Below are 13,848 nucleotides of genomic sequence, written 5' to 3' on the forward strand. Positions count from 1 at the left end.
CCTCTTTTGATCTCGCCTCTCTTCCTTGCAGCGTCCTGAAGCACTCTGTGGACGCCACAGAGGAGAACCTCGGACCCAGCCCTGGCTACCGCATGGAGATGTCTATATTTTACGTGGTGTACTTTGTGGTCTTCCCCTTTTTCTTTGTGAACATCTTTGTTGCGTTGATCATTATCACCTTCCAGGAGCAGGGCGACAAAGTCATGTCCGAGTGCAGCCTGGAGAAAAACGAGGTAAACTGTTTTACTTCACCACTCGCTGGCTCAGGTCAAATCGTTCGCTTGCTTTGTCGCCTGTCTGCGGCACGTCGCCGTGAGCAAATGGGCTTCCGCGCTCGTCCCACAAAACACGCAGTCGCTGCACTTTCAGCAAATCCTGTAATGTGTTTTGGCGCGTCCCTCCCTGATGCGAAAGTTTAATTTGAGACGCTGCTTGCTTTGAAAATGATCCTTTTGAAAATTATCGTCCAGGGTGGGTTCGTTTCAAGTTTTGTGTTTCGGATGCAATTTTGTTTTCTGACTTGCCTCCCCTGGGAAACGTAGAATAGTGATAATCATAATAATAATAATGCAATGTTGTATAATCAAAGAGAACGAGTTCCGCGTCGAACAAAAGAGTGTTTATTAACTCCCGCGTACGAACCTCTCTGTTTCAGAGGGCCTGTATTGATTTCGCTATAAGTGCCAAACCACTCACTCGTTACATGCCTCAAAACAAGCAAACCTTTCAGTACAAGATGTGGCGATTTGTGGTCTCTTCTCCCTTCGAGTACTTTATCATGGCTATGATCGCAATCAACACCGTGGTGCTGATGATGAAGGTAGGCTCCCCACGTTGCCATTTCCCAGAGGAGAGAGTTCAAAAATCCTCGTCCTGGCCTTCAAAGCCCCCCCCACGGCCTTGCTCCTTCCTAACCCCCATCACCCTCCCGCTCCACAGCCCCCGCCCGTCCCGTCCCAACATCGGCGGCCAAGCCTTCAGCCTTACTGTCCCCACCCTTTGGAAATCCATCACACAGCCCCTTCCCTTGCCCCCACCCTTGCCTCCATCAAGACTCAGAACACATACACATCAAATTAATCTTCATTGTGCAGCTGTGTGTGTGTGTGTCTGCGTGGTGGGGTGGGGGGTGGGTGGGGGGTGTGGAGTGGACTTTGCTGGGTGCAATTTTTTTTTTAAAAAAGTGTACATCTTTCAGTTTAGTGGGCGGGTTTTGGAAACATTTCCGACCTCTGTGTTTTTAATCAGGCGGTAATAATGTTCCTGCATTTTAACGTTGATTCTTTTTGTCTTTTGTGTAGTTTTATAACGCTCCCGACCCGTATGACAGGATGTTGCATTACCTCAACATTCTCTTCACGTTTCTGTTCTCCATGGAGTGTGTGCTGAAACTAATTGCCTTTGGAGTTCTGGTATGTGCACATTAAGTTTTCTCGTTTCTCACGGAAATACCTACTGAATATTATTTGGTACCGTAAACCTCATCATCTTGGGACCATCCATTTAATATGACTCGTGCAAAGTGTGTGTGTGAGTTATGTCGAATTTACATAGAATATAAACTCTTGAACTAACGGGACTTGGGCAGATGTACGACTATTATACGATTAATACAGATCAGATTTATGCCAGTTTTATTGTGAATATTATTGATTACTGTTATTATTGCTTTTATTAATATTACTAAATCAGCTTTTTTTTTAGATGAAAATGATCCAAAATGACGGAATAACAAAAATTATTTTTAATTTCATTCCGGACTTGCATGTCTGTTGGTCTATTCGTCTGTGTTGGAGTGCACACAATAAAAGGGGGTCAAATAGGCAAAGTTTTGCAACGGATTCAATCGGTTAATTGTCGCAGCGATGGGGAGAAATCCTAACCGGGTGCAGAGTTACTCTATTTACTCAGTGTTCCCGAGTGTCTGGAATTTGATCAGTTCTCAAACACAGCCTTACTTTAGCTCTGAAGACTTTCCTCTGTGAGTTTCTTGAAAGGGGAGAAAAAAAACGACTGTGAAATTAAGAGTTTGAGTTCAACGATTCGTCAACAATTCTGGGCGCTCCGAAATATTAAGCCAATAGAGCCCATCTAGAACCTGGGCGGAAATCTCTCCTCTTATGAAACGTTGCATTTTATCGCCCTTAAATGTGTTCCGCTATCCTGTGGCATTGCAGTCTGACGATTTTCTGATTAATGGTACATTTGCCATTAGACTCTGCCTGTCCACCGGTCAGCACTGGTCAGTCAACCCGCCTTTGTTCTCTTCTCCTCCATCCTCAGTCAGATGGGCATTTGATGCTACAGGAACGAGTGGAGATTGAGGTTAATAGAATTTGCTTTTACGGCGATCCTTTGATGGGTTTTCCTCCTCTCTCTCGTTTTCCTTTCAGAATTACTTCCGGGATGCATGGAATGTCTTCGACTTTGTGACTGTTCTGGGAAGTATAACCGATATCTTAGTCACTGAGCTGGCGGTGAGTATGTGTTACAATCTGCCCCCAATTCAATATGAAATGCCACCGCGGTTCCTCAGACAAATTGAACAGGGTTTGACTCCTCTTCCGGTCTGTCATTGTCATCATTATTGTTCTTTGAGAAACTGAGATTAAAAATCCCTGGAAGGTACTGCCTGAAAGGATGGGGGAAGCAGATTCGATAGTAGGTTTCAAAAGGGAATTGGAGAGGATAGAGTGGGGGGGGGGAAAGACTCCATCTGGATCTAGATTTACCATATTAAAACATAGCGATTCAGAAAATCCAGAATTTGTCAAATTCTTAAGTACAGCTCTCATTTTAAGGATGGTTTTCTGTGAATTTGTTTAAGAACGACAGAAAGTTAAGACTGAATTTCCCAAATTGTGCACAATGTGTACAGTAAACTCCTGTTAACTCGCCCCCGGCTTAACTTGTCACTTCCACTTAAGTCATCATGCTATCAATATTCCGGAAGCATTCATTTACGCATTGACACACGAGCCTAATGCACCACTTCTGATAACTAGTCACTGAGCACTTTTCCCTTGGAGTGATGAGTTATCAGGAGTTTTCTGCGTGTGTGTGTATATATATATACCCACAGAAACATATATATTTTGAGTCAGTGTCATGTCTGACATACAAGGAAATCCAATTCCATGCTTAAGAGCATCCAAACCAGACTGGGAGTGTAATGTGCATGGCAAGAACACATGGAAATTCCTTCATGTGTCTAGAATAAAATGGTGGGTAGAGTAAACCTAGACCAAGGTGGAATTTTGTCCCAGGAATCCATCAAAGCTGATATATATTTTTTNGACCGTATGTTGAATTTCATTGATTCCAGTTCTGCAGATGTTCTTTGTCTACTTATATTGTTAAGATGCACATCAAACCCAGATTGTCATTTGAGATAAATGAATAATGACTTCAGTCCGTGTCATCTACCTGTTTGATCCATATTAAAAAAATTGCATTGGTGCCCACAGAAATGAATCCCAGTTGTTGTGACTTTAATAATAATAATCCTTGCATTTGGTACAGCGGCATCATGTCTTCGAGGCGTCTCAAAGCGCTTCACAGAATATATTGTAAAGTGAATTGATTGTGTATTTTGTGGGCGAAATATCTGAGGTGCAACGACTGGGTGATTTCTTTGAGCGATTGCAAATGGAATTTGGATTGTGGCAGCGTTTTGTTCTTAACGCCTCTGTTTCACGTTTCCCTCACCTAATTTCTCATTTCCCTCTTTTTTCTGTTCCTAATTTTCTCCCAACGACACTCGGAATCACGCCATCAAACGAACACACCGCATGAAAAACCCGTGTGTCCATCCCGTGTGTATGTTGTCTTCCTGCCGCACCCCAAAAATGTACCGTTGCGCACTGCCAAAATGTCAATCATCCATCAACAACATCGACATGTAGCAACGGGTTCGTTTCATGAACTTAAGAAAAACTTTTTTTTGATTGATTGATTGATTGAAATTGTTTTTGCTATTTAAATGTCGTGTCTGTCGTGTCGTGTTGATGGGTGCATGCGATTTTGTATCATGTATGTTTGGTCTAGCACACTTGGAAACCCATCACCGTGTTTAAGAGTTACCCGAACCAGGCTGAACCAGCAAAAGAGTTTCGCTTGTGTGTGCCAACCACACAAGGGAAATTTCCATGGGTCTGGAATGGGAATCACACTCTCTCTTCCTGGAGGCTTTGGGAGGTGATAATCCGCCATTCGACTAACAACCAGGTTCCTACTTACTGCTAGGTAAACAGAGGCGTGTGTGTGGAATAAGGAAACTTACCCAACGTTTCGCCCTGTCAACTTACGATCTCGGAATTCTGGTGCCCAAGTCACGCTGTTTCCGATTTTAACCAATGACTGGAAACAGGTTCCCAGGCAGGGTGGTGGAGGCCAGCACTTTGGGACTCGTTTAAAAAGCAGCTCGAAGCTGTGATGTGTGTGTGTGTGTGTATATTTGTGTGTGTGGCGGGAGGATAGTAGGGCGGGGTGTTCTGGAGGGATGAGAACAGATGAGTCTTTCTTCATCTGAACCAGTCCTGTGATCCCTTATTATCCTTCTTCTGTCTCAAATCTTCAATCTCACCAGGATAATTTCATCAATCTCAGCTTCTTGCGACTGTTCAGGGCTGCACGCCTCATCAAGCTGCTCCGTCAGGGCTACACCATACGTATTCTGCTGTGGACATTCGTACAGTCTTTTAAGGTGTGTCTCATGATAATACATTGCTGACCCTGAGCCTAGTATTTATATATACCACAGGGCAGAGCACCTAATACTGAACACAGGCAAATTATGTCTCGGTTCATTGACGTCTCACAGTATGTGAATTCTCCACATATAATTGTCACCGAATAATTGTGCCATCGATTAGTTAGTATGTGGGACAGTACGTGTTAAAGCGCAATTGGAAATGGTAGTGGAATTGGAATTCTATGTGTTATTTGAAGCAAAAGTTTAGCATGATGTCAATATTTTCAATAAAACAACAGAAACGTCGCCTTTACACAGCGGCCTTCCCTCAGGCTAGCATCTCGGGAAGCTGTACAGTGGCGGGATTGTAAGCCGAGCGAGGGAGAAGGGGGGGCAGGATGACCGTAAGCTCAGTCGAAGAGCTGGTATTTAAAGATAGATAAAGAGGGACGAGAAATGGAAGGATTGAGGCAGGCGATTGGCAGGCATCGGGGCAATCGTGGTTGAAGGTCTGTGGATGTGCTGAGGGGTTGGGGAAGGTGCAGTCGGCCTGTGTTAGCTCCAAGATGTAAGGCAGAGAGGAGTTACTGCGAGGACTCTGCTGTTGCGTCAAATTATGTTTTAGTTCATTGAGGGAATATACGTCTCACAGTATAATTGTGCCATCTATTGGCTGATATGTGGAATGATTGCATTGGAAAATGCCACACAGATTCCACCAGAAGCATGCATAATCCTAATAATAATACATATTAATCCGTGGTATTTGATACAGCGCCTTATCGTGTCGTCGAGACGTCTCAAAGCGCTTTGCAGAATCTACTCTAAAGTGGGGTGACTGTATATTTTGTGGGGGCAAAACAGAGCAGCCTGAGACCCTACCGGTGTGGAGGCTGCTATATCAATGTTGAAGTTGTTGTTGAACTGTTCCTGAACTGTGAATGGTAAGGAGGCATTGCGATTAACATTCAGAATGGTTTGTGCCTCTTACCTGCATGTGGCCGGGAGCCTGGGGAGGGGGTGGGGTGGGGTTGTGTGGAGGAGGGCAACATTTTGCTTGTGTCCCTGAAGCTCACTGTGAAATGGTTGCTGGCACTTGTGAGGGGTAAATCCAGTCCAGTGTTATACACCACGGGTCTAACTAATGCTTTCCAGACACTTGGTTATTTAAAGCACATGATAGTATTGATCTGGCCATCTTTAGCTTCAACCAGGAGAGCCAGGGAGATGGCGACATTTATTCCTACCGATTGTAATCTGATGACATTACCGTATAGACATTACACCGTTATGTCTACTAGTAAAATGGGATTACAACCATTTACTGGAATGTTGATCCTTGTGCCTTTCTCTGTGGCATTGTTCCGTTTACTATAATTTTCTCTGATCTCTGTCTCGCAGGCACTGCCGTATGTCTGTCTCCTAATTGCCATGCTGTTTTTCATCTATGCCATTATTGGAATGCAGGTAAGTAATGGGTGACTGTAATAATACTACTACTAATAATAATAGTGATTATAATGCTTGTGATTTGATGAGATGACTCGTCACGTCATCGGAATGTCTCAAAGTGCTTCACTGGATCTTACTGTAAAATGTCGGGACTGTGTGTTCTGTGGGTGAAGTTTGCAGAAGGCGATGTACTGCAAACAGCTGTGAAGTGAACTGACATTTTTTTTTCTCTGTGGGGTGGGGGGGGATTGTTGGGCAGGACCCTGGGACCTTGCCTCGCCTTTTCACTTCTCAAACAGAGCCACTGCACCTTTAACATCCACCAGAACGGGCAGATGGCTGCTGCTTCCAGGAACCTTAATTTCATGAATCTCCTGCAAGAAAATGTGAAGCCTCTCAATCTATTAAATTGGCTGCTTCATGTGGTCGAAGCAAGGAAGCGAGCTGGAGTCCTTTATTACTATTGTTTGATGATCATTTTCAAATGATTCCAATCCTTTTTGCAAAACTTGTTGGTAAATCCAGGTAACCTCTTTTGTGCTTTCTATCCTTCGGATGAGACGTTTATCCAAGGCTCTGTCTACCTGTTCAGGTAGATTTAAAAAATCACGCTGCAATACTCTAAAAGAGAAGGGAATTTTCTGCCGATGTTCCTGCCAACCATTCCCCAGATAAAATTGGTCATTCACTTTAGGGCTGATGGCAGAACATTGCTGTCCACAAGTTGGCTGCCTGATTTTCCAACAAAATACACAACACTTTACAGTAAATCCTGGGAAGCGCTTTGAGACATCCTCCCAACCTGAAGGGTGCAGTCTCAAATGTAAGGATTATTTTTATTATTTTGTTGTCATTTACTACAATTTCTCCAAGCTCGGGTGCCCAGTCAGCAATGCAAAGCGTGTTTGAGACGTCCTCCCGAGGTGGAAGGAGCTGTGTGAATGTAAATTGTACTGTAGTTCTGATCAAGTTGGATGCAACAATGCTCAAATAGATTTTCCTTTGAAAAGGTGTTTGGGAACATCGCACTGGATGACAACAGAGCGATTAATCGACACAACAATTTCCGAACCTTCTTGCAAGCTCTTATGCTCTTATTCAGGTAAGTCTGTCTGGACATCTGTACTGTATAACCACATTTTTTGATTGCAATTCAACAAACAGACATTACAATAAACGCTGCAAACTGCAGAGACACACAATTTACTCAAAATTCCATAGCGTTTCAGGGCTTGTATTACGTAACCTAAACAATTAATGCAATTGCTTTAAGTTGATGGGATCTGTAATGTAATCATTGATCTGGGCTTATTTGTTTCTGTTACAAACATGGACCAAACTGCAATCTCATCTTCATGTTGGGAGAGACTGATTCAGTCCCTGCACCCCCCCCCCCCCCGCCCCACCCCACCTCACTTTCATTCTGCTCTCGTCCAAATCTGAAACATATTGTACTCGGGTTCAGGATATTACATTTCAGCCTTATATTTCTTACCAAGACGGCGTTTCATTAACTTAAGCTCTGAGATGTTGTGGTAAGAACTGCATTCGAAGTTGCAGCCTTTCTAATTCATGGGCTATGTTAGCGGCCCACAGCTTTGGGAAAATAAGAGTGGAAACATGAGATCTGGATTCCATTTACAATTATCAGGTCTGACAATCCTCAGTTTACAGTCAGGCTGTGACTGGTGGTTTCTTCCGTTAGGGTTTCAGAAATTCGGTACCTTGTTAAACATTCCTCAGTAAGAAATCCGTTAGCAAACAGCGCAAAATTGTTTGGGTACAAATTCTATTCAGGGTCCAGGGCATCGCCTTTGCCAACATCGACCACCAATGGGATTCCCCCCGTTAATCCCTTCAACATTTAAAAAAAGTTATAAGAAGAATTTGGTCACTCAATCCACGACTGTTTGTGGGACGCTGCTGGGCGCAATTGGCTGCTGTGTTTCGTCGCAAAAATATACAGTCAATTCCCTTTACAGTATATTCTGTGAAGCGCTTTGAGACGACTCGAAGACGTGATAAGGCGCTACAGCAAATACAACGGTTATTATTATTATTATTATGAACACCCATCGCCAAAGGCACTACATGCAACAATGGAGGGAATTATTTTACCCCCAACGATGTCGCTAAAACCAAAGTCTATAAGACGAGATGCACTTTTGTTGGACATGTTGGACTGTATTGACTGTAAAACGCACCTTTCTGTTGCAGGAGTGCCACTGGGGAAGCCTGGCATGAGATCATGCTGGCCTGCCTGGGCCACAGCCCCTGTGATCCGCGCTCCGGCACAGACAAGGCTGAATGTGGAAACGATTTTGCCTACTTCTACTTTGTCTCCTTCATTTTCCTGTGCTCCTTTCTGGTAAGTTGACGTCCTTTCCACCCTTTCACGGGGTGGGGGAGAGGAAGGGGTGGGGTGGGGGGGCAATAGGCAGCAGCTATTTGTTTCCTTGATACAGTAAACAAGAAGTAGGTCACACTGACCCACAGGAAGTGCCCTCCAACACAATTAACGTTCACAGCGGAGTTCCCGTGAATCAGCAGGACACGTATTGCCGGGTAACGGAAAAAACTTCCCACTCGGGATGTGTTAGAAACCTCCTAACTTTAGACCCCAGACTGTTAGATCCAAAGTGGGGTGGGTGTGGGGGGGTGGAGAGAAATTCTTTCCTTAACATTGAACCTGCGGAAAAAANGACAGCTTCAAGATTAAGAGTAAAGGATCGTCCAAAATTTGACAACGTCTTAAACTGAGAGATGTGAAGCGAGGCGCTTTTCATCTGATATTAAGGACAGAGGGAGACTTCGCTTGACTGAGATCCTTCGAACAGAAAAGAGGATGTAAATCTGAGTTTGTTCAACGTGTTTCAAATAGCCTCATTTCTCTCTCCAGCTACTCTGAACAGCTTCTTGTAAATTTATCACTCTATCTATTGGCTTTGGATTTGGCTCTCAGGTGGTCCTGGCTGAGATATTGTCTCGCGAAAGTAATTAAGTGTGGAGTTACTCTGTGGCTACCAGTGGAAGGTATCAGTCAGCACAGGACTGATCTTAATAAGAGACTCCTCTCTGCAGCTCTTCATATACATTTACAATTACAAAAAAGACTAATCTGTTGTGAATATCCAAATCGCCTTCATCGAAACACCAGCGCACAGACAGAGATAAGCTGAAGAGAGAGAGAAACTACACGTAATTGACAGGCACTTTATTTGAAACTTCCATCGTAAGCGAGGATTATTATATTACTATTACATCACTTTAATCTCCGAACTGGGAATCTGGTTCATATGCTGATATTTCACCAGGAGAAATGGAAGAAATTAACTTGATGTGAAACCTACCTGAATGTCACCTGAAATAAATTCAGACTGACTGAATGGGTGTTCATTTCAGAGTTATGATTTTGATAATTTAGGAAACAATTTGTATTTTTACTGCCCCCCAATTGATAGATTTAATCGTTCTGCCCACTGTGATAACGACGGCAGGCATAGTTTAACAAATGCTGTGTGTACGCCTGAAAGGTGTGAGATTTTTACGCAGCAGCTGGTTTTGTATTTAAAATGCATTGCGAAGCTTATTGCGGAGCTGAAGGCCAGATAATTCAAACCAGCTACCAATGTCCAGTATAAGGTGTAACATTAAACACCGGTCTGAATCAGTTTAACTCTTTGAGGGCTTGGCCGGTTGGCGAGTCACATTCAGATAAAGCGCCTCATCACATCGGAAGGACGTCTCAAAGCGATTCAAAGAGATTCACTGTAAAGTGTAGTGCCTGGTGTACCTTTGTAGGCAAACGCGGCATCTGATACGTGCATAGCAGTGTGCCACAAACAACACAACAACAACAGCAGCAACAAGACTACATTTGTACAGCGCCTTTCACGTCGGGAGGACGTCCCAAACAGCCATGAGGTGAAAGACTGGGAGCTTGTTAGCCAGGCAACAGGAGAAACTTTATTCTCTTTGAAAAATAGTGTCTCAGGATCTTTAACGTCCATCTGAGCAGGCACACAGGACCTTGATGTCTCTTCCAAAGCACAACACCTCCATCACTGCGGCTGCAGTGCACCCCCAACAACGTGTTGGAGTACCAGCCTAGACTACGAGTTTGTAGTCTCGAAGCGGGGTTTGAACCCACAAACTACTGAACCAGAGGCAAGAGTGCTACCGACTGAGCCAGACTGACACCGAGTGTGCTCATCGCGGGATTCACCCGCTGAATTGTCCCGAGATCCGGGGGACCCAGTGTTGTGCCCCACTGCCTTCCAGCTCGTTGGATTAGTTACATTGGGAAAAAAAAATTCCCAGAAAGAATAACAAACTCGTTGCTGAGAAGCATATGAGTTTCGCCTGCAGGGTGTTTGATATCCTTGGAGCTCCTGTGTGTACTACTGCTTAAAACACATTCCTAGCTGTCTGCTATCTCGCTCACAACTGACAGTTGCTGATTTATGATGCACAGCAATGTCACCTGATTACATTTGGAGTTTGACATTTGGCTACTTGTTAACTAAGGTTTCGTACAACAGTGGTGAGGAAGAGCCGGGCTCTGATTACAGAGCTCTCCTTCCAAAATCCGTTAGCCTTCTCTCTCTGTCTCCCCCCTTTAAATCCTTGTAATATCTTCTCTTTGACATTGCCTTTGGCCAACAATCTAAAATTCCTCCTCCTTTCCTCCCTCTCAATCATTCTCATTGACTTCGCAACATTATTCCCTTATTGCACTTTGCACTTGAAGAGCACCTTTTACCTTGAGAAGGGCTTCGCATTGCTGACTGAGACCCTGAACTGAGGGGGGCGGGGGGTGGGGGGGACAGAAAGCTTTAAAGGTGAGGGGGTGAGGTGCAGGACTTTGAGCTGGAATTCCAGAGAGCTGAGAGCAGAATAGCACAAAGGTCGAAGACTTTGGGTGCAACTGAAATTATCCAATGGTCACCTGCAAACACCCATGATTTACCATCTAGAACAAGACACATTCTCAACAACCACCCCCCGACTCTCTCCCCGCCCCCCAATCCCAGCCTGGTATCTGTTGCACAGGAGTGGGTGGAACAAACTGATGAGATTAAACTGAGAAATTGAATCGGTCAATTTGTTACAGCATCAAAAGACTTTTTATTGGATCCAACGGCCTTCCACCAATTACAAGACATCCCTGGGTTCCGTGGGGGGATTTGCACTTGTCTCTGCTGATGGCTGCGTTGACTCAGAGTCAGACTCCACCACTGTCAAGCGCTCCGGGAAACTATCCCGTGTGAAGGGTGATATAGAAATGCAAGTTGTTATTGTTGTTGTTGTTAAGCATCTTGATGGGTGTTCAGTGGGACCAACTGTGGTTCCATTTACTTTGGAGTTGGATGCTGTGGTGGGAGGATGGTCGGCTGGTGGAAGGATGAGATCAAAAGCACCTTCTTCTCCTGCGATCTTGTGAATCTATACAATTGTTTTACTTGTCTCTCTCTTTCTCTTTCTCTCCTTTCTGTTTGCCAGATGCTAAATCTTTTTGTAGCTGTCATTATGGACAACTTTGAGTATTTGACGCGAGACTCATCCATATTGGGACCTCACCACCTGGATGAGTTCATACGGGTCTGGGCTGAGTACGATCCTGGAGCCTGGTATGTAAGCTCGCAGCTCAGTCGAATTGGTCGGTAGATTGTTAAGGGGCATTGTATTACCGTGCAATATGTACAGCGTCTGAAACAATGGCCACCCAATTACAACATGGCAGCCATGTGCGGCTTCAAACTGTTTTATGAAGCTGCAAAAGGGAATGATTGATTTGGGTAAGAAAGAAAAAATGTAATGTAACATAAGCGTACCTTTCATAGACATCTGGACGCATTTTAGCATCGACAGCTGGCTCTACTTATCACTGACTTTATAACCGAGGGATTCAACAGTAACCGAGCACCCCACCAATCCCGGGGCCACAGCGGATATAAAGTCTGAAAAACAACCGGCCACAAAGGGCGCCGGGCAACGTCTGGCACAATGACGTCAGCCGAGCGTTCAAAGAGTGAGAATTAATCAGATTCTCCTGCTCTCCTCCTTCCCTCCACTCTGTTACTTTCCTTTCCTACCCCATCTCCATATTTCCCCTTCACTTTTTAGGTCTCCCATTGTATTAAAGCGCACACCTTTATGCACATCAGTAAGGTGTGCACCGGGATAGAACAGTGGAGAGAAACTTGGATAAACAGAGTCAACATGTTACTTCCTGTGGCAGTGTCAGGCATAGACTGGTCTGTAGGGGCACACATCCATTGGATGAAGGAACAACATGGGAGCATGCTTCCCTCACAACAGCCACCCCCCCACACCACTCAATGAATGACCTGTCAACAAGCCGATGAGAAACAACAAACCATGTAGAATTCACAAGTTACTCCATGTAGCATCCAGGGCTGCAATAGATACAGCCTCCAGGACATAAGTGATCAATCAGACCATCCATTCAATCTCACTGACAGAAGCCAGAAGGTAAATGGAGGTGGTGAGGGACTTGCATTGAGGAGAAGTTTTGACATCAGGTTAAAAAAAAAATTGTACTTGGGGGACAAGAAGTTGAACAAGAGTCTTGAATGCGCGGGAAGGCATCTGGTTGCTCAGACTCTAACCTTCCTCATTTGCCAAGCAATAAAAAATCAATAACTCATTCATTTAATTCGACAGAGATTCTGTTCCCACCTAAAGTTCATAAAAGTGCTGAAATTCCCCCTAATTTTAGCCCATAAAATCAGTGTCGATCCGGAAATCGCTTTATTTTCCTTAAAAAACTGGGAAAGTTGGCTTCCAAATTAAGACTGGATTGAATAACTTGTTTTCCTTTCGCTATTCTGCCCCTATCTTAAATTATAAGACTGAATGACCCGGGGTGGGGGGTTGGGGGGAGGCATTCGGGTCTTAACTGCTCATAAATATCTGTTAACTTTGATACTTTATCATTGTCACAGATTGCAAGAGGCTTGAGGACAGTTGGCTTGATTGATTGTCCCTTCTTGTCTTGCATCCAGTCGAATGTCAGCGATATTGTTCCTGTTAAATGTGGCATAAAGTCTGATTGATAGATGCAGAGCAGTCAAAACGCAATAAAAGTGAAGATTACAGGCGCGTGATTCCAGTGAAGTTTATGAGAGGTGATATACATACAGAACAGCACAAACCACATTCAATTGCGCAGTGCCCTTTACATCGGGAGGACGTTTTGGAGCATTTTACACAGCTAGCCGTTTTGGGGGGAATGAGTTAAAAAGTGTAATTGGGAGGAGAAGAGAGCGGACTGAAAGTGCAGTCAAAGAGGTAATGGCAAGTTATGCGGTTTTAGCTGGTTAGACTCCAGCAGTTACCCCAACACACACTCTGGGGTCCCCAAGCCTTGGCTCTGGCCAACCTGCGCCCAATACTTACCGGAATTAGGTGAGCAGGATGCTTCCCTCCAGGGAGAGAGAGCGCATTCCATTCCAACAATCTATCTCTGGGATTTCCACGTGTAGGTGGGATGCATGGAATTCTCAGTATGGCTTGGATCCTCTTAAACACATTGATGGGGGTTTCCGGCTGAAACTCCCCCCCCCACCACCACCAAAAATCAAAGAGATAAGTCTTGAGGTGGGCTTTGAAAATAGGGAGGGAGGAAGGTGGATGTTTGGGAGATGTCCTCCCAACGTGAAAGGCTCTGTGGATATGTA

At 44.4% G+C, this 13,848-nt stretch overlaps 1 protein-coding gene across 1 annotated transcript in view; it reads left to right on the forward strand.

The window, feature by feature from the left end:
- The window catches only part of cacna1ba (calcium channel, voltage-dependent, N type, alpha 1B subunit, a), a 127,171-nt gene that overhangs the window by 97,312 nt on the left and 16,011 nt on the right, over positions 1-13,848 (forward strand). The window contains exons 29-37 of the mRNA XM_042337397.1: positions 32-233; positions 656-820; positions 1,302-1,412; positions 2,394-2,477; positions 4,589-4,705; positions 6,095-6,160; positions 7,156-7,247; positions 8,363-8,513; positions 11,648-11,775. Coding sequence (XP_042193331.1) covers positions 32-233; positions 656-820; positions 1,302-1,412; positions 2,394-2,477; positions 4,589-4,705; positions 6,095-6,160; positions 7,156-7,247; positions 8,363-8,513; positions 11,648-11,775 — 1,116 coding nt within the window. The remainder of the gene's footprint in view (positions 1-31; positions 234-655; positions 821-1,301; positions 1,413-2,393; positions 2,478-4,588; positions 4,706-6,094; positions 6,161-7,155; positions 7,248-8,362; positions 8,514-11,647; positions 11,776-13,848) is intronic.

The sequence above is a fragment of the Callorhinchus milii genome, unplaced genomic scaffold, assembly GCF_018977255.1.
Source record: "Callorhinchus milii isolate IMCB2004 unplaced genomic scaffold, IMCB_Cmil_1.0 Scaffold8, whole genome shotgun sequence".
Classification (NCBI taxonomy): Eukaryota; Metazoa; Chordata; class Chondrichthyes; order Chimaeriformes; family Callorhinchidae; genus Callorhinchus; species Callorhinchus milii.